The sequence below is a fragment of the Hesperophylax consimilis genome, chromosome 26 (assembly GCF_061612785.1).
Source record: "Hesperophylax consimilis isolate HC1 chromosome 26, BYU_Hcon_1.0, whole genome shotgun sequence".
NCBI lineage: Eukaryota > Metazoa > Arthropoda > Insecta > Trichoptera > Limnephilidae > Hesperophylax > Hesperophylax consimilis.
The window spans coordinates 21672760-21692166 of NC_142861.1; the positions used below are offsets into that span (position 1 = coordinate 21672760).

Consider the following 19407-nt stretch of genomic DNA (forward strand, 5'->3'; position numbering starts at 1 on the left):
AGACCTACCCAAGGGAGGTCGCTCGCTCGGGTAGCGAACACCTCCAGTGCTCAATGGCTCCATTCTTTACTCCAGTTTAAATAGCATCACATATAACGCAAGTTTCAGATCACCAGGTGAGAGCATACACATCTCATAATGGATTTCAGGCATCGATAAGGAACACAAAATAAAATAATTTTACTTACCAATAAAATTTATATTTTGTTTCCATCGATGCCTGGAATCCAGGTAATCCCTACCTGGTGCATTACGAGTCATATGAACAAAAACATCACGTCACCTGAAATGCGCGTCACTACAGTGTTGCCAGTAGGGAGAGAAAGTGTGGCAAGTCAAGAAAAGGGGGCAAATATAGGGAATAAACACGCGCGAAACGTAAATGAAAAGGGCGAAAGAACAAGCTCTCTCTCATAATGGATTCCAGGCATCGATGGAAACAAAATACAAATTTTATTGGTAGGTAAAATTATTTTACTATATATGTCTCGTTAGCAGTTGCCATCATGGCTTGAATGGGTGTGCACCGTACGTTCATTATGAGCTTTAACGATGAGAGCTGTTTGTTCATATCACACGCTCGGACTGCTATTCCAGATCTAAAAACCATATGAGTGATAGTTGGAAATTTCATGGCCAAAAGAAAACCATCTGGAAGACTTTGCAACATTCAGATGCCTGTTGCAATCTATCACTCATACTGAGAACCCCTGCTGTTCCCACGAGGATATAAACATAGTAATAAATATGATTTTATTTCTCATAACAAACATACCTCTTGCTTTCGTCTTCTTTCCACCTTGCTTCTTCTTTCCTTTCCCTCTTCCGGACCCCCTCGGCTGCTCAGAATCAAAGTTGTACGGCTCAAACTCAATTTCCTTGGAGCTCTTCCCCGGATCTGGATCTGCATCTCTCCTTAATCTTGATCCAGCCACTAACCTGTCATAAACCATCCTTTTATCGAAGTTCTTCCCGTTGCTATAACCTTCATCTTCGTTAATCAAATCGTTGCTTTGATCCAAGTTGCTATTTACGCTACTCTGAGATTTAAAATCAACGATCCGTTCGTTATTTTCTTCCAGCAGTTGTTTTCGGGAACTGCCTCTCGATAGTAAGAATGGATTCTTTTTGAGTAAGCTTTCTTCTGAAGTTTCTATTTCGAAATCGTCGCTGTTATCAGCGCTGCGTCTCCTGTATTCGCTGTACCCTATGAGATAATTGTTGGCGCTTCTCGTGACTCTTGTCTTAAATTTATTGTTGGGTTCGACAGGGCGTTGGCCGAGAACGGGTTTGCCGCAGCCTGTAAAAACTGTTTCTGAGAGTTCCTGTGAGTGCTCCTGGAAGTTCATGATGGCCTCGGAGATCTTGATGTCAATCGGTTCCACGACCATGGCGATGTTGAAGGGACCGAGAAGTCGGTCGGAGACTTTGTCCATTGTGTCTGGAAATAGATGAAAACATTGTTAAAATAATAAAGGAATAATTTTGAGCACGAATGCCGACATTAATTTAAATGTTATTTTGTCATAATTATTGCCACTTTCCAGAACAAAGGAAACCTGTTAAACGCAGTTTTAATAAAAATTTTATCAGAAGACATGCCAATTCTGTTATCCTTGAAAGCCAAATACAATTTGATAAACAGTCGAAACAGGTCACAAAAATCGGCGTTCAATGGGAACCATTCAAATATCAAACACATATTTAATGAATGATGATAATTTAACTCCCAATCTGCAGGACTAACTTGCCCATGGTCATGCCGGTGGGCAGGGCAATCTAGTTGTTAAGATAACAGAATCGATTCAGATATCAACATATTTAGCATTAATAAAGCTGCTTTTAAAAGGAAAACTTTCGGGTTGCTGGTATGTAATATGTAAAATAAATTAAATTTAACTTCTCATATTCTGTCAGAAGGTCAGAGTATGTCTGCTTTCCAATAAAATCCAGATAAATGGAATATTTCAGAACGCATCCGAAAACTGTTTATGAAAGGTAATTTTATTATTACAAAAAACATATATTTTTTTATTTTAAAATTTGAATGCAAACAAAAAAACAATGACATTTTTATTGACAATTGAAGTATTTGAAAAAGTAGGGTTATCGCTAAATTGCATTCTGAGATGAATCTTTGTGTTCAGTGATTGAAAATGATTACAAAACACGGGCAAACTATCAGTTACGCGATATAGTAAGAAAATAAAATGGCCGTCCTAAATATTCACAAATTGTATTTTTTTGTACGTGAGTACTACTCCCTTTTCCCACCCATCGAACAAATTTAATGTTGTAAGTAAAAACAGTGGTTAAATATCAGTAATTATATTTTATCTAAATGGAAAATAGAGTAATGTACAACTTACAAAAATAAACATAAACATAGATATTTAAATAACAAAATCGTAATATAAATCTATATATTTTTTAAAACATTATAATTATATTAATAATGTTCCTAAAATATGAACATATCAGAAAGCTTGTGTTCAGGACTGTCTTTATTGTCTTTATGAGTTTCCGATGTATTAGGATGGATATCACCTACTGGATCAATATTTTCATCGAAAGATCTCTGGTTTTAAGAATGGTGTGAGCGACAACACATCTATTTTTTCTCAGGTTCTACGCCAGTAGCTGGCACTTAGGTTAGATTTAGTTTCTCTTTGGATAATGTATTATTGTATGGCAAAATGTTGATTTTTCACGATGTTAAAACCAGAGAATGCAGAATGGCAGAACATTCTATCTTTCGATGAAAATATTGGTCCAGTAGGTGATATCTATCCTAATACATCGGCAACTCATAAAGACAATAAAGACAGTCCTGAACACATTAATTGAAAATATTTTACGCAATGCAACACTCCAATCTTCTATCATATAACTTGCCATTAAGACAGTAATAGGGCTGGGATTTTTTCTAGCAACAAACATGATTTGCAGTTATTGCTCAGCTGTTTCTATAGTTTCCACCTCGACTTGCACGCAGCCCGAAACGGTTTTGCAGTGGACAGATAAACGGTGTGCTCATTACTGTATTTTGATACGCATAGAGACATATGTCAGATTGAAATGAGTTTTTTTCAGGTAGTAAAAATGGGATTTGACTACCGTTTGGGCTAATAATAGAAAAAAGGGCGTTAGGCCGATAATGCCTCTTTTCCTCCCAATGCTACAACGAAATGGTAACAATGGTAATGAAAAAATATATATAAAACACACTTATTTTATTAAACAAATGCATTATAAACTTTAATGTAATCTCACTTTTTAGTCGCTTCATATAAAAATAATTAGTAAAAAGACTCATAAGTTTCTTTCAAATTGCGGTCGGAACCTTTGGTTTCATAAAAGTGCACATTTTAATTCTTCTGCGATTAACTTCTAGATTTGAATATAAAGCGTGGTATTTTCTCTTTCCAACACCATTTAGATCATATTTCTCACCACAAGAGTAAGGGAGACACAAGGATTTGTGTGAGACCATACGAGTTGTTTCCAAAAGCGAACAATCTAGCCTGAGGGATTGTCATCACAGTAAACAGTAAACACCCCAACTTGATGTTTTAGTGGTTTGTACTTTTGCCTTACAATCTATGTATGAAGCAATATTTGTCAACTTACCAACGAATGCATCCCAGTCTGCGGAGATGTCAGCGAACAGGGGTAGACAAGCACGAGCTGCGTTCAGGCACAGGTTAGCGCAGGCCTTCTCGGGGACGCCAGAGCAGGCTCCGCAAGAGCGAGCCCGCACTATCAGAGAGCCGCAGCTGCCCTGGCCTCGCATCTGTAATACATAAACATATCCTTTTAAAAATTTAAATCAATTTTTTGTTTGGTAAGTTTTTAGATTCTCACGGCCAAAAGCATTTTTATTGTTTGTTTTTGGGGTGTTATGCCGTGTTGCGCTAACTCCTTCATTAGGAATAACAATGAAGGAGTTAGCACAACACGGCATAACACCCCAAAAACAAACAATAATTTTTTTTTGTTTATTTCACTCACCACATAAGTATGTACACTTGCAAGCTGGCATCACACAAGATGTCATGAACACGCTCCGATTGCAGTGTAACCACCAAAAAGACCCTCTATATAGCATTCTCAAAGATGGCAGACAAATCAATTGAAAAAAAATTGAAAAAACTCTTGACTGTGTGCAAAAACGGGGGGGGTCCATTTGAGAGATTCCCCCATCTTAACATCAGATTGCAATCTTCAAGGTGGGAATGCTGACCTTGTTCTACCAGTATTTCAATGAAAGATGCTCCGAGGAACTAGTGTCATTGATCCCTTCGGCACCAGTGCATAGTTGGGAAACATGCCAAACGCACGCTTAACTTTTGTACACGGTTAATATATGTCACATGAGAATGTGTCAGCTCGGCTGTGAAACAATTTGCCAGCCTCTGTTTCCTCCTTCCTACAACTCTTCAAGACCCATGAGAACCGGTCATTTCTTCGGCTCGTTCATGAGTTCAACAGCCATGTTCACTCCTTCCTCTCCTCAAAAAGAGCCTCAACACAGAATCCCCAAATATGACATTACCAAAAAAGAATAATTGGGTGAACAAATGAAGATATTATAATAATATATGTAGTTCTTACGGTAGCCATAGTGCGCGCAACGTCGGCTGCTTGTACCAGCGCCCTGGTGAAGGTTCTGGTGGCCACAAAGGCCCTCTTCACTTGCACGGCCAACTTCCGGGGAACGTCTCCGAAGGGCTGGAGCTCTCGCATGTGCTCGCTGACGCAGGACAAGTATCTGGAATGGAGAATAAATACATTTAATAAAATTCAACGCTCACATGGCCAATAGCATTGGACATTATGATCCAAGTTTAGGCAAAAGTCACCAGCCCACATGGTTTGAGATATCGAAATTGTGTAAACTCTAATTCGAATGCTGCAGATTCGAAGTTAGTCCCTCTTGTCTACGGTGAAAGAATGCAGCATGTACGCAGAATGAGTTAGTAATGGATGTAAGTAGGTCCAAGGTCATGATGTTTGAAAGAGAGAGTAAAGCCCCGTATTCATGGTAAACATTAGTTTAGCAACAAAGTTGAATCAACGTGTTGCGGGGTTGCTGTCAACATGTTGCTGGCAACACTGCGTGTTGCGGAGTTGATAACGGCATGTTGACAAGCTCTCGCCCGACGAGCGTAAACATCAGTTTAGCAACAAATTTTGACGTGTGTGAACGTGTTTGCAACAGTTTATAAACATGGCAGTAGTGTGGAACAATGATAAAATAATGCAATTAATAGAATTTTTTCAATCTAAACCATTATTATGGGATTCTTCTATAAAAGAATACAAAGATAGAAACAAAAAGAACGATGCATTCAAAGAAATTTCTCAAGCCCTAAATGTACCCAAAAAAGACGTGGAAACTAGATATCGTAATGTAATAGCCAGCCTCGTTTGAGGTGAAACTGGCTGACAAATATTTGTTTCCCTTTTGGCTATTGATGGACCATTTCCAGAAGATGTTCGAAATCACTTTTCGACATTCTCGTAAAGTTAATAAATGATCCATCTGTCATTCTGAGGTCACTCATCAAATTTTCTCTTTGCAGAAGATAGTTTCGAATCCACCATCTTTTTCTCTTTTTTTTAATTGAAATCCTATTCATCAGATACAGAGAACACAACAACACTACTTCCTCGGGCAACATTTTAACGCAGACTGGTGTGTGGACAACCTGTATTTATTTCAACAAAGTTTCCAGCAACATTCTCTCCGCTCATCAACAATGTTGATCAAATGTTGCTAAACTAATGTTTACCATGAATACGGGGCTTTAGAAAACAATATGCAATAATATAGTCTGTTGTGAACTATGAATACTTGGAGCAAATGGATGAGTTTATGAATTTGGGAAGTATGTTCACAGAGATGGAAAGACTGATAAGGACACTGACAGAAGGATGAAAGCGGGGAACTTCATTAGTGAGGGATAAACATCATTGGTAGTTGCAAATAAAAAGTCCACCATGGACTGCCTCTTTACATTATTTTAAAGATACCGTTCCGAACAACAGCTTCCCTTCATTATTCTAGTAACAGTTTTCTTAAAGATAATCCATAAGATTTTAGGTATAGTTTTCCAAACAAATCTATTGTTAGCGTCAATTTCTTTTAATCCTTTACCCACTTCTCACATGGTGACTATAAAACATTCTTCAATGCAATAAAATACTTACATAGGCCATTACTTTGGATTTGTTCCTGAAGTCTTGGGAAGTCCCAAAACGCATCGAGCAAGTACAATTGTTAATGGACGGTAATGTATAAATTGCTAACCTCAATACAAGTTTTTTCCTAGTGAGGTTGATTATTATGTGAAAAATTATCCTTTATTATCGTGGGAAGACCCAAAACGCATCAGGCAAGCCCGATTGTTAATGCACGCTAATGTGTAAATTGCTAACCTTAATACAGGTTTTGTCCTAGTGAGGTTGATTATATCATTTTGCATGCATTTTAATCTTACTTTTAGTATTTAGATTATCATTTCTATTTTCTTTAAAATATCGTTTTATCAGTTTAATCTTTATTTTTATTTCTAATATGGTTTCTATAATAATATGTAACATGTCCTATTCCCTGTTTTATTACTTGTTCTACAAAATATTTTTTGTTATTCTTACATAAATCATGTACGACTACCATAATACAAGCATGAACCTCCTAGTATGGTAGTTGAGAAAATCACCAAAATTGTAATTTTTTTAAATTTATAAAATAAAAAATAAAATAAATAAATATATTCATGAAAAAGCAATTAATAAATTACGGAGGCAATTGAGGAGACGATGGGACTGGACGTCTACAACAAAACTAAACGCCGAAAATCGCATTAATTTTACTAATTATTATTCTGAAATACACTAAGATGATTGATGCTTACATGTTTCACTTCTACGAATATAACCACACACTACACCACAAACTACACATCTGCGCTGATGTGGTGAGATGAGGTATTTAGTCATATAACTCGTGATATTCTTAACAACTGTCTGAATTCCATTTCTCCAAGCTCGAACGGATATAATTGATCACACGTACATGATGTCTTTCAATTCTAAAAGCTTCGTTAGTCTGACTCCAGCCAGTAATTTTGCATAAAGAAAGACATTATTAAAAAATATGTTTATATATTATTGTATGATCGGTCGGTGTGTTCAATTCCTCGGCTGAGGAATAAACTAAATCCTCCATCACAACACAAGTATATATATATATTTATATATATATATATATATTTTGGTAAAATATATGTATATTAACACGTTGAACGCCATTTTGGAAATGAAGAAACATTACCATTTTAAATTTGAAAAAAAAATACTCAGATGGCATCGGCGACCATCAAAACGCATTCCATTTTTTTTTACCAAAATTTTCCATGAAAATCAAGAAAATTAACTGCGGTCACCGGTGATCGTCATGGCGCTATGGGAGAAAAATGACGATTTTCGTTATGAGGTCATCGGTGACCTACATGGCGTTCAACGTGTTAACAGTTAACTGAAGCTTACTTGACATCCAACAGGCTGCACTAAATCAGGCAGGACTTTGTTTAACGACTGTCTGATAATTTTTTACACATAATTTTAGACAGAGTTAGTCAATGTCGTATTAATTCAGCATTTTATCGATCGACAGTGATACTCAGCGGGCGCCTTGTCCGAATAAAACAAAGGGTAGAAAATGAGATGAAACTTACTTGTCATCAAAGTGATACTGGGAATTGAGCACGGCAAACATCTTCTGGTATAGAACGGCGAAGAAGCCGTCCATGGCCTTGGCGAGGTCGAGGTCACCCTTGTCGTGGTAGCGCTCCAGGTCGGAGAACAGGTCGGCGAACAGGTGTGCATGACGCTCGTAGATCAGTCCGTAGGTTCGTGTGAACATCAGGTGGAACTCCAACTTGGAGTGCGCCAGAAGGGAGCGGAACACTTCTGCAAGGGACAAAATAGATGTTTAGATAATGTTATGTTAAAATAGATATTTTATCTAAATTACATAAAATACAGCAAAATAATTATGCATTTGGTTACCAAAACAAAACTAATGAGCACTGATGATTCCCAACTGCCCGGAGCCAAATAATAAAGTCAATAATAATATTTGGATGATTTGTATAGCGCCGTTTTTGTGCTAAACCACCTCAAGGGCACTGAGCTATCTGTGTTAATAGCCGCTAATTCATTGGTTTTGAATCACTAGTCGTAAATCTTAGTTGTTGTAAGTCACTAGTTATAAAACTTAGCCACTAGTCTAAAAACGTAGTTGTTAGTTGCTAGTTATAAAACTTCGTTGTTAGTCGTTAGTTTATAAGTTTTAGTTGTAAGTCACTAGTGCTAAATCTTTGCTGAAAGTCAACAAATAAAAATCTTAGTGATAAGTTAAAGGTTAGATATTAAATTTTGTTTTAATGCGACCTAGAGATGATTTTCTCACAAAATAAATAAAATGGTAATTATTTACATACGTCCCCCGTTTTTAATACGCATTAAAAAAAAAAATCATTTGATCAACTAAATGACAATAAGCAACAAGTTATAAATTATGCGCGATGTTCATAGCGGTGTTCTGTCAAAATGGTGTCGGCTGGCAAATTTTTACGTAAATAATATTAAATATCAATATTTTTCAAAATCATAAATGCAAAAACTTGTTGTTTATTGTCATTAAGTTGATCAAATGATTGTTTTTTTAAAATGCGTATTAAAAACGAGGGACGTAGGTAAATATTTACCAATAAAATATTATTATTTTTATGTCCAATCGGGGCAATAATGTGGTTATGAAGGTTAGTGTGGAGAAGAAAATGGGATAGGAAGTTTGGGAACTACCTGGTTATTCATATCTAGGCATCAAACGCGGCTAATGCTATTCAAGCAGTTTTTATGGTAGTTTTTTGTTATTTTCTCCCCTCAAGCACTCACATCAGGTGATGTTTCACAAAAAAGTATTATTATTGTGAGGTGTTTTACGGTGAGTTTTGCGTTTTCAACAAGTTGTCATTTATTTGTCTCTGGCCAAGAATTCTCAATTTGAATTCGTTTTAAATTCCCCCGAAATTTGGACTGATCAAAGAACGATTTCGCGCCATTTCGAACACGATCAAAGGGGGTTTGAAATAGGAACGAATACCACAAACAGGGGCGTAGGGATTGCAATACCGGTAACGATAGATCATAATATTATATTCAAATTGTAACCGAAACCGTGAAAGCGAAATTCGGTATAAAATTCTGTATCATTTCATAGGTTAGTGTGCCTACTAAAAAAATGTAATTATTAAGCTCCCACCACTGAAGAGATGAACGGATAAAAGTATATTATGGTAGCATCCGTAAGCCCGAACTAAGCTAGTTTTTTATTCTACATCTGGCAAAATCGACCGCCCATTTTTCAATATTAATTTTTTCTTGAGCGAAACACGGTAGAATGCTAAAAGTAATAAATGGAATTACGTACTTATAGACTAATTTCTCTAATAATTATGTATCTTATAACATCATGAAATACCACTTAAAAACAATTAGATAAATTTACCATTATTAACAATCAATATTTTAAAATATCGATTGATTAAATATTTATGAACATTGTTATTGCAACCCCTACCGAGGTACGGATGACTTCAACTTGGAAATTCGAATTTTCTTCATGACGGCTTCACAGTAGGGGTTAAAATGTTGCCACATCAGAGGAAATGTCAATTCCACCATTAGCTGCTATTTCCTGGCAACTAGTAGCTATGCAAATGCAAAGGGGGGATTTCAGGAAACTTCAGACAGATTGGGTCACAATTTGATCTGCGTAAGATATGCTATCTACCTAAAGATCAAACGAAAAGACACATTACTTTATCGTATTTAATTAATAATAATTTATTATAAAATAAAATGGGTTTATTCCAGTATTTTTCAAACTAGGGGTCGCGAAGTAAAATGCCGGGTCGCGTATATTCCGTCACTAACGACGCACTAAATCTCCCGATATTCATAGAAAACCCATTTTGAAAAATATTGAGCGCACGTCATTTGATTCTATTGCGAATTGTAAACTTGTTTCTTTTACTATTTTTATTATGGATAGTGGGTATGTCAAACCATTAAAAAAAATATTTATGTCTTTTGTTGATTTTTATTTGAATTTGAATGCATCCAATCTTTAAATAGTATAAAAAAAGTCGGTATCCGCGTCTGTCTGTGCGCTTAGTTATTCTAAACTACGCAACGGATTTTTATGGGGTTTTCACTATCATTTAGAAAATTTCTTTCGAAAGGTTTGCATATATTTATATTACACACAAATTATACTTACATTAACTATGACTTACATTATCGAAAAGTCGATGTTTTGTAAGCAATTTGTTCGTGCGCTTACATTACTAACGCTGGCTAAACCTTAACAGATACATGAAAATAATTATTACAGAATTGTATATCTTAAAAAGGGTGACCGGTTAAATCATCAAAATGATAATTCATCACATCTTTTAAAAGTTATATAAAGTTATGAAACAAAAAAAATTTTAACTGGGTTAATTAGGTTAGGTTAGGATAAAAAAAAATTCATCGTTTTTAATGACTTTATATAACTTTTTAAAAGTGTGTTGAATAGTCACTGTGTTGAGTTAGCATAGAACCCTTAAAAGGCCTGAAGAAAAGTCGTCGACAGTATAAGTCTATAGTATCCTATCATATGTATGATTCATACTTGCATACTTATGTTTCTATAAAATAGTATTTTTTAGTTCTTTTATGTTATTTTTATTATTATTTCCTGTATGATTCATACTTGCATACTTATGTTTCTATAAAATAGTATTTTTTAGTTATTTTATGTTATCTTTATTATTATTCCATGTATAACTACCACAACACGGGCATTAGCCTAGTATGGTAGTTAAAAAAAATGTCAAAAAATGTAAAATATAAACATTTATTACATAATAAAAAAAAGTCTATAGGATAACCACCGGCAACACCGGGTACGAGTCAGCTAGTTTATTATAAGAACCAGTGGCGGGCGGCTACTGACTTTTGGGTTACTAGAGTGCTAATGTTACATAAAATTGTGTTATTGATGTTGTTGTAGCTGAAAACTTTTTTTAAATTTTTTTTTTCGAAAAATATTTTTTAGAAAAAAAAAAGTTTTAGCTACAACCACATCAGAAATGCCATTTTTAATAATATTAGCACTCTAGAACACCCAAAATTCACGAGCCGCGACTGCTTAGAGCATGGAAATGGTTTCCCTCTCAACGACCATAAGCAATTTCAGCAATAAAATTGATTTTTCGATACTCATTCTGAACATAGGAATGGTTTTTTTAGAGTGCGTGAAAATGTAATTTGTTAGAGGTAGTGTTATGGAAACATTAATGGGGGTTGCATTCAGAACGTGTGAACGGTGTCTCTCCGCAATGCTCAAGAATGATATTTATACTTTCATCACTTTTGTACAGTTCGCAATATTTTCTGTGTATTTCAAATGCCCTATACACATCATATTTTTTTAATTATTCCGTAAAACGAATACTGTTTTAGAAACTAGATGAAATTATCTTTCCGGTGTGTGCATAAAAAAAACATTACTATTTCTAAATAATAAAATTTTAATATCAACTGTGAAAAATGTTGTCAAATGTTGGACAAAACATTTTCGTAAATTACCCATTTTAATATTAACTTAATCGGGAATCCATTCCGTAACCTTTTGATGAAAAATGTCACTATCTACACACGCGATTCAAACTGCCGAACTGCCGAGCTGAACCACGACTTACGGAAGTAGGTACCACAGAGATCGCTTGATGAATTTCATCTTTCAGTAGTGACCTACATATTAGCTGATGCTGCGTATACACACGCGAGCCGAACTGCCGACTGAACCACGACTTACGCAAAAGGAACGAAGTAACAATGTGTTACAATTATGTCCTCTGATCTAAATATATCTAATAAAAAATATTGTATTGTATTGATCTCAAGCGACCTCCCAGGTAAGCATGATCCTGTATATTATCTGCCTGTACAGAATGTAAATAAAGAATAATATTCATTCTAACGCAGCATCACGTCCATTGGTCAAGTGCATTGTACATATAGTTTTGTATTAGTGATCGACGACTGTAATGTAATGCCATAAGTAGATAATAGTTTGTCAAGTCTATAGATAGTAATACGATAGAGCATTGTGGAAATGTATTGTATATTTGTACATCGCCCTTGAGGTGGTTTTTTCACAAAAACGGCGCTATATAAACCGTCCAAATATTATTATTATTTACAGCAAATGGCGCGAAACGCCGCTCGCGGTTGCTTCGTTCCTTTCCCATAATTTGTGGCACGGCTCGAAAATGTATACGCAGCATAGGTATGTGAATAAAGTTGATGATCGATACGTGGGTACCTACCTACTAAGATAAGTTAAAAATCACCGTAACAACAACAACAACAAGGGTATCGTAAAACGTCAAAAACATTGTAAAGAAAAGAAATATCGTTAAAGTATTTTTTTCCGGCGGCTAATTTGATGGCGTTTGTGCTAAAAGCATTCTATTCATTATTATTCACAAAAACAATTTGAAAATAGGTACCTACCTCTCTCAATAGACGATTTAAGTGTAGACTATTAATCTTCCTTTCACGGAGAAAATATCAAAAAATATTTCGCATTGAAGGGGAAATCCCAAATAATAACAACGAATCTTGCATATATAGTAGACCCAGGGAGAGGTCGTACGTGATGTCATCGTTCTAGTACCTTCTGTTTTTTTCGTTTTCATAAAAGACGTGCGAAAAGGAAGATTTTCGTTGACGTACGTACGAATCTGGCTCTACTATAACCTAGGTTATATAACAAAGTGATAGATACTGGATACCTACTCTCAGTATCGCCATGTAGCGAAACGTGGATTAAATGGCACCATATGATAATATCTGAATAGCAAGCTTCATTCTGACCTATTCCCCGTCTCTTTCCTATTCTCCGGCCAGTTGGGACTTGGGACTCTCGCACCCTCTCTACCTACTCTTACAATGAAATGGTATAGTAATTAGATTCCTTAGATTCCCCTAACCTTCTAGCAATATTTAGAGTAGATACGTCAGGCTGTCTTTGTTCTACCGGTATTACAATTGAAGATGCTCCGAGGAACTAATAATAATAATAATAACTGGATGACTTGTATAGCGCCGTTTTTGTGCAAAATCACCTCAAGGGCGCTGTACAAACTTATAATACATTTCTACAGTGATCTATGTTATTACTTAACTATTTATGGAGAAAATATACAGTACAATACTTACCTGGTAGGTCACTTGAGATTAACACTTAATTAACATTATCTAATTGTTTATTGGCGAAATTTAGATACAGGATTTAGGACTTAATTGAAAAATTGAATATAACTGGACTTTCTCTTAGGAATGGTATATTTAATTTAAGGGTACGACAGCTTAAAAAGGTAAGTTTTTAGTTTAGACCTGAATTCTGTTGGACTTGTTATGGATCTAGCGTCATTAATCCCTTTAGAAGCGGGGCAGACGGGAAATACGCGCCCGACAAACGCGCACCCAACATTTGTACACGGTTGACATTTCTCACATGAGTTCAACAACTCGGCTATGGAACAATTTTCCGGCCTCTGTGGTTTCTCCCTCCTACAACTCCTCCCACTCCTCGTAAAGACCCTCAACACAATATGTCCAAAGATGACATATGACCTGAGTCGTTTTCTTGTCTAATTCGACCTAAATAAATAATATTAGGGAACACTATAAGGGATTTATCTTATTTTTTCCTATTTCGTTTACGAGCGTTGTTCTTGTTAGTAAATTCGGAACTCCTTCTGTTCTGTTTAATCTTCTTCCCACCCCCTATCTTCCTTTCTGACGAAGATTGATCGAACGGGGATGTCAGTCACAGCTGCTCTAACAAACTCTCGACAAGTTTAGTGTTCCAATTCCTGTATATAATGTACTCGTATACATATGTATGTGACGCGAGAATGTTTATAAAACATGTGCCTCAGTGAATTAGAATTTAATGTACCAGCGCACACCGGTGAAATCAGAAATTTTTGACAAATCAGTTTCAATTTTTGAAATAATAAAATATTATACTACAGGAAGGTACTTTCTCGCTCGTCTATTCATCTTCTTCACACAATTAGAAGTTCCAATTTTGAAAATGACACTTATCTGAATTCTTCAAACAATCAATTCCAATTTTGAAAATGACACTTAACTGAATTCTTCCAACAATCAATTCCAATTTTGAAAATGACACTTAAATTCATAGCAAATTTGATTTCATTGTACCAGATATCACGCAGGACAGCACAGACAACCCAAATTATTATTCATTGTTTGATAATCAAATGATTAATCTAAGTAGAATGGCAAATATTTCCAATGCAGAAAGATGATGTCGCTTAAGCCATTTTAAGTGATGTTTCCATTCTGAATGGTGGTCTCTCACTAGGGCGGGACTGAGAGTAAGTATCTTCCTAGAACGAGGAGTCAAGAAGCTTACCGCTCTGCCACGGAAATCAACCAATGTTGTTAAGACCGGTAATATAAAATTCTCCCAACACAATTCACAATTTTTTTAATCAAATTAACAATAATGTAGATATAAAAAACATCAAAACAAATCGACTTTGAAAAATGATTGTTTGTAATGTTTGGGGCGGAGTGGTGGCGGGGGGTTATGCCGCCGAGCCCTTGGGATTAATGGTGACACACAGCCTCCCTGTAACTTGCATCCCCCCCCGGCCACGGACCTAAATCCCCTGCCCCCGGGGTGCGCCTGTGTCGGGGTGGTTCATTCACCCAACGCCAACTAGGCACGTGGCACAGAGGAAGACACCTCCGGTATTGGATATGTGCAGGACCGTGCAAGCTTTTACGCAATGTGTTCGGTGCACGCGGGCGGTTGAACTGCGGGGCGGCAGTTATTATAACCGACTCGTGATCTGACGAATGTCAGACTAACAGAAAGACATTGTGTGTACCTTCAGTTCATATTATGTCGCAGCCTAGAACACAAGTTTCTCACAATCCACACCGCACTGCTTACCTCAACAAAAAAATACGCTACCTACACGCGAATCTTCATTCGCAATTATCGCATTATTTCAAAAACAATTAAAGCCGAATTTAACAACATTTATTCATTTCTATCTATCTCATACTAACAATTCCCTTCCCGTGGTGCATAAGTGCAATGTGGAGAGATCACATCAGTTTTATAAAAAAAGCATCGTTCTTCAAAATTCTTTGCAATAATATGATTAAAAACCATCGCACCCACGCCGCCAAGTAATTTTAACTACATATAATAATTATAAATTATTTTCTTTGTATTATTGTAATTTTGGCGTAGGAAGTATTTTTCTACCGCAAAGGCGGCGGCACCCTTCAAGCCGGTCCTGGATAGATAGATGGACGATTAGAAGTATAGGTGGATTCTATAAGTAGATTTAGTTATTAGGACGTGGTGGGTTTTGGTTGATTTACGCATCAAAGTTTCATCTATAACCAAACTACAAATAACTCGTATTCATCACACTAGATCAATTCACAATAACATAAAAAAATATTCCAAGTCATAAAACCACATTTGGACAAAGAAGCTACATTTATTTTGTGGTAAAACATTACAAATTCCTCCCCCCCCCAGATATAGAGCGAATAGCAAAGTTTAATGATTACAAATCAAGAATAAAAATTCGACTGAAATAGATCTATGAAAAAATAAATAAAAACGACATCTGACAAAAAAAAAGTGAATAATAGTCCGCCTCAGCTCAGGTCATGAAGAGTAAGAAATACAATTTACTATACATATATTCGCTGTCATATTTTGTATGTACAATGTTTAAATAGTTACTATAATAAAAATTAAAATTCCCCATTCAATGGTACCTAGTAGGAAGGCATACAGCATACTCCCCATTGTTAGTAAGGAGAGGGAGGCAGGAAATTTATAGTGACACACATTTCCGTCGTGATATGCAATCTCACTTCCTATACTTACACGCAACCTGTAATGGGGACATGGCACGACAACCTTAACGAAACCACCCTATACTCTTTACACGACCCTTATTTCTCATACAAGACGTCACGAAAAATTAACTAATTAGCCGAATAAGAACGATTCAATAATATACGAATATTGCCGGCAGTTTGTGAGAATATTATGGCAATCTCAGTCTGGGAATATTGTGAGGGGGTAAAGGAAGGATATGACTTTTTTTAAATAACGTTAATACCCCACAAGAGTCCCAACTACTCCCAATCGTCTGGAGCCAGTGAGACCATGGCATCCCCAACTGGGGTATGTTGTGAAGCTGAAGTTAGTGGGGAGGGGAAGGAGATGGGTACGAGGGAAGTGGGGGAGTACCCGGCTATTCAGTACCGATCACCAAACAAGCGATTTCAAACAAAGTTTCAATTCTGAATGAAGGTCTTTCACCAGAATATCACCACTCTGGAACGTGCCGCAAATATACTAACCGTCTTACTAATTAGATTCTTACACGGCCGTTTAACGTTGGTGTGGTAAAGCCAGCGTCAAGCGCTATGATAATAAGTCAAATTTTTCGCTGTTCTGGCCTTATATACTGTAATATATACACAACGTTTTTTTACTAAGGATGAATATATATATTATTTTTAATGCATTCATTATTGTGAAACAACACAAATTAATGAAATTCAATTTTACTTGCGCAAGCCGGGACTTGAACCAGTGACCTCCGGATTCGTAGTCGAGAGCCTTGCTCCTCGACCGCGAAGACCGTGCCGGATTACCTGCCAATTCAGATCTGATCACCACCGAAGACGACTAAATCCACAACTGTTGACTAAACATGACAAATGAAATTTTGACACGTAAAAATTTAAAATTTAATTGTAAAGACATCAGTGTGCCAAATATCATATCAACAGTTGCTAAAACTGTCAATTTTAATAATAATAATAATAATGTTTGGATGATTTAGTGATGATATACATATAGTGCCGTTTTTGTGCAAAATCCCCTCAAGGGCGCTGTACAAATATATAATAAAGTTCTTCAATGATCTACTAACTATATATGGAGATAATATACAGTACCATACTTACCTGGTAAGTCACTTAAGATTAACACTTGATTAACATTAACTAATTGTTTATTAGCGAAATTTAGATACAGGATTTAGGACATCATTGGAAAATTTGATATAATTGGACTTTCTCTCAGGAATGGTATATTTTATTTAAGGGTATGAAAGCTTAAAAAGGTAAGCTTTTAGTTTAGACCTGAATTCTGTTGTACTTGTTATGGATCCTTAGTTCCGGAGGGAGTTTATTCCAAGGCTTTGGCCCAGATGCTCTGAAATCACCAAACTTAGTATTTGGCTTGCGCTTAGGTTCCATCAGTCTGCCTAGAGCTGATGATGTTGAATTTTATAAATAATCTACGTGAAAATTGATGAAAAAAGGGAATAAGTAAAATTTATCAATTATAAAACACTTCAATAACCACAAACATCTCATCTGTCAAAATTATTTTTCAACTTACCCCAATCCATAATTTAGTTGAAGCCGGATTTCCGTTCGGTAATCAATTATAAAACCCCTTCAAGGAGAAATACATACATAAACGTGTAAATGCGTGGATCTAATAAGAGAACTTCGAGAGACGTTTATGATTTGTGAAAGAACTTAATGCATTGTGGATTTGTGGATCGGCAGGAAACGGGGAACATCTGCTCTGACGTATGTATGGGGATGTGTGGATACGTGTAGAGGTGTGTGTTGGATGCTGTGTTCTGTATCCTAAACGCGTCAAGAGTAACGTTAAACGGGATTGAGTGAGACATTAGCAAGATGGTGTCAAACAGGGTTGTAAACTGTACCCTTTAATTTTTTTAAATTTTTTTTTTACATTTGTTGGATCGTAAAATTCAAATGTGACTTAAGAGGAAGCTACAAGTCAAAAATGTGTATATTCTTGGTATGACTTATATTGTCACGAATGTAGATAATAGGCATTAAAATCGCTTGACAAACGGAGTCTAGAAACGTTCTATTTCAAACACAAAGTGGTTTTTATTTATTCTGTAAATAATTTTATAACAAAACAAAAAAATATAATTTTATCAAGGGAAACTGTCACAGACAATTTATAATACCTACAGTATTTTTAAAGGTTTTTTCCTATACGCGTTCATACATTTCTGTTGCAAAAATATTTTTTTTGATAGTTTATAAGTATTTATATTTTTTATTGAGTAATTTATTTTTTTATTTGTATTCTACTCAAGGGAAACGATAGGAAAACCTTCACTTTATCTAAAGCACATTTGGTATTCATAATGTAAACCGATTCGTTATAAAGATTAATCAAAATAGAGATTTAGCATCAAGCTTCGCCTTAAGCAGTGTTAGAGTGAGACAGAAATTAGTTGCACTTGCACTAGCTCTCAGCTAGTATAATATGTAGACGCTAGCCTCAGTAGCATCCTTATTCATTGTATCGCTTATTTAATAAATCAGTTATTGTAATCCTAAGGATGGGTTGTTTAATTTGAACAATTCGTCGAATTTAAACGTTCATTTTCGGGTTCTGTAAAAGTCCTATTGAAGTTCTGTTTTTATATTATTATAGGCTAGTGGCCTGACAGAACTGAAATGATAAAACAACTTCAAAAAATCTTTCATAGAACTTAAAAATTAACTTTGAAATTTGAAGAATTGTTCAAATTCTCTGAAACAACCCGTCCTAAGAGTAATCATTAAAACCCTACACTGTCATCAATAATGTAACAATATTGTCATCTTATGTCGTCTTTGGGGATTTTGAGGGTTGAGGGTTTTTTTAGGTTCTCCACACAGGAGGCCCTGAGGAAAATAATTTCCCTCAAAGCCTTGTCATCTTTGGGGATGCTGTGTGGTGGGTTTTTTGTAAGGAAAGGAAGGAGAGGAAGATCTGGGAAGGAAAAAGGTATAAGGGGTGGGTACAAATCTGGGGGCCAGTGTGTCCAAGAGTGACGGACGTTTGAATTCATCCCTTAAACTCGACCAGTTTCTCCAAATCCGGCTCGCCACGTCATAGTAGGTGGGGGGACGCATACACCGCGAAGACCTAGACAACCCTCAATCCATGAACCCGGGCACCCCTGCTTAGTCACCGAACGGTGGAGGAAATAACGCAGTGAATCTGGGGTCTTGAAGAGACCCGTATGATAGGAAGGAGGAAGCACTGAATCCAGCAAATCATTCTACAGCTGAATTATTGTTCTTGATCTACCACAACCGGTTCTTCAATAGCTTTGTCCTGACTTCGGAGGCGTACGGCGCATTTTTTTCCTC

At 36.1% G+C, this 19407-nt stretch overlaps 1 protein-coding gene across 1 annotated transcript in view; it reads right to left on the reverse strand.

Moving 5' to 3' along the window:
• Positions 1–19407, reverse strand: part of dlp (glypican dally-like) — a 217002-nt gene that overhangs the window by 10093 nt on the left and 187502 nt on the right. The window contains exons 3-6 of the mRNA XM_089647161.1: positions 7743–7977; positions 4615–4771; positions 3631–3793; positions 776–1441 (exon numbers count right to left, since the gene is read on the reverse strand). Of these exons, the coding sequence (XP_089503287.1) occupies positions 776–1441; positions 3631–3793; positions 4615–4771; positions 7743–7977 (1221 nt within the window). The remainder of the gene's footprint in view (positions 1–775; positions 1442–3630; positions 3794–4614; positions 4772–7742; positions 7978–19407) is intronic.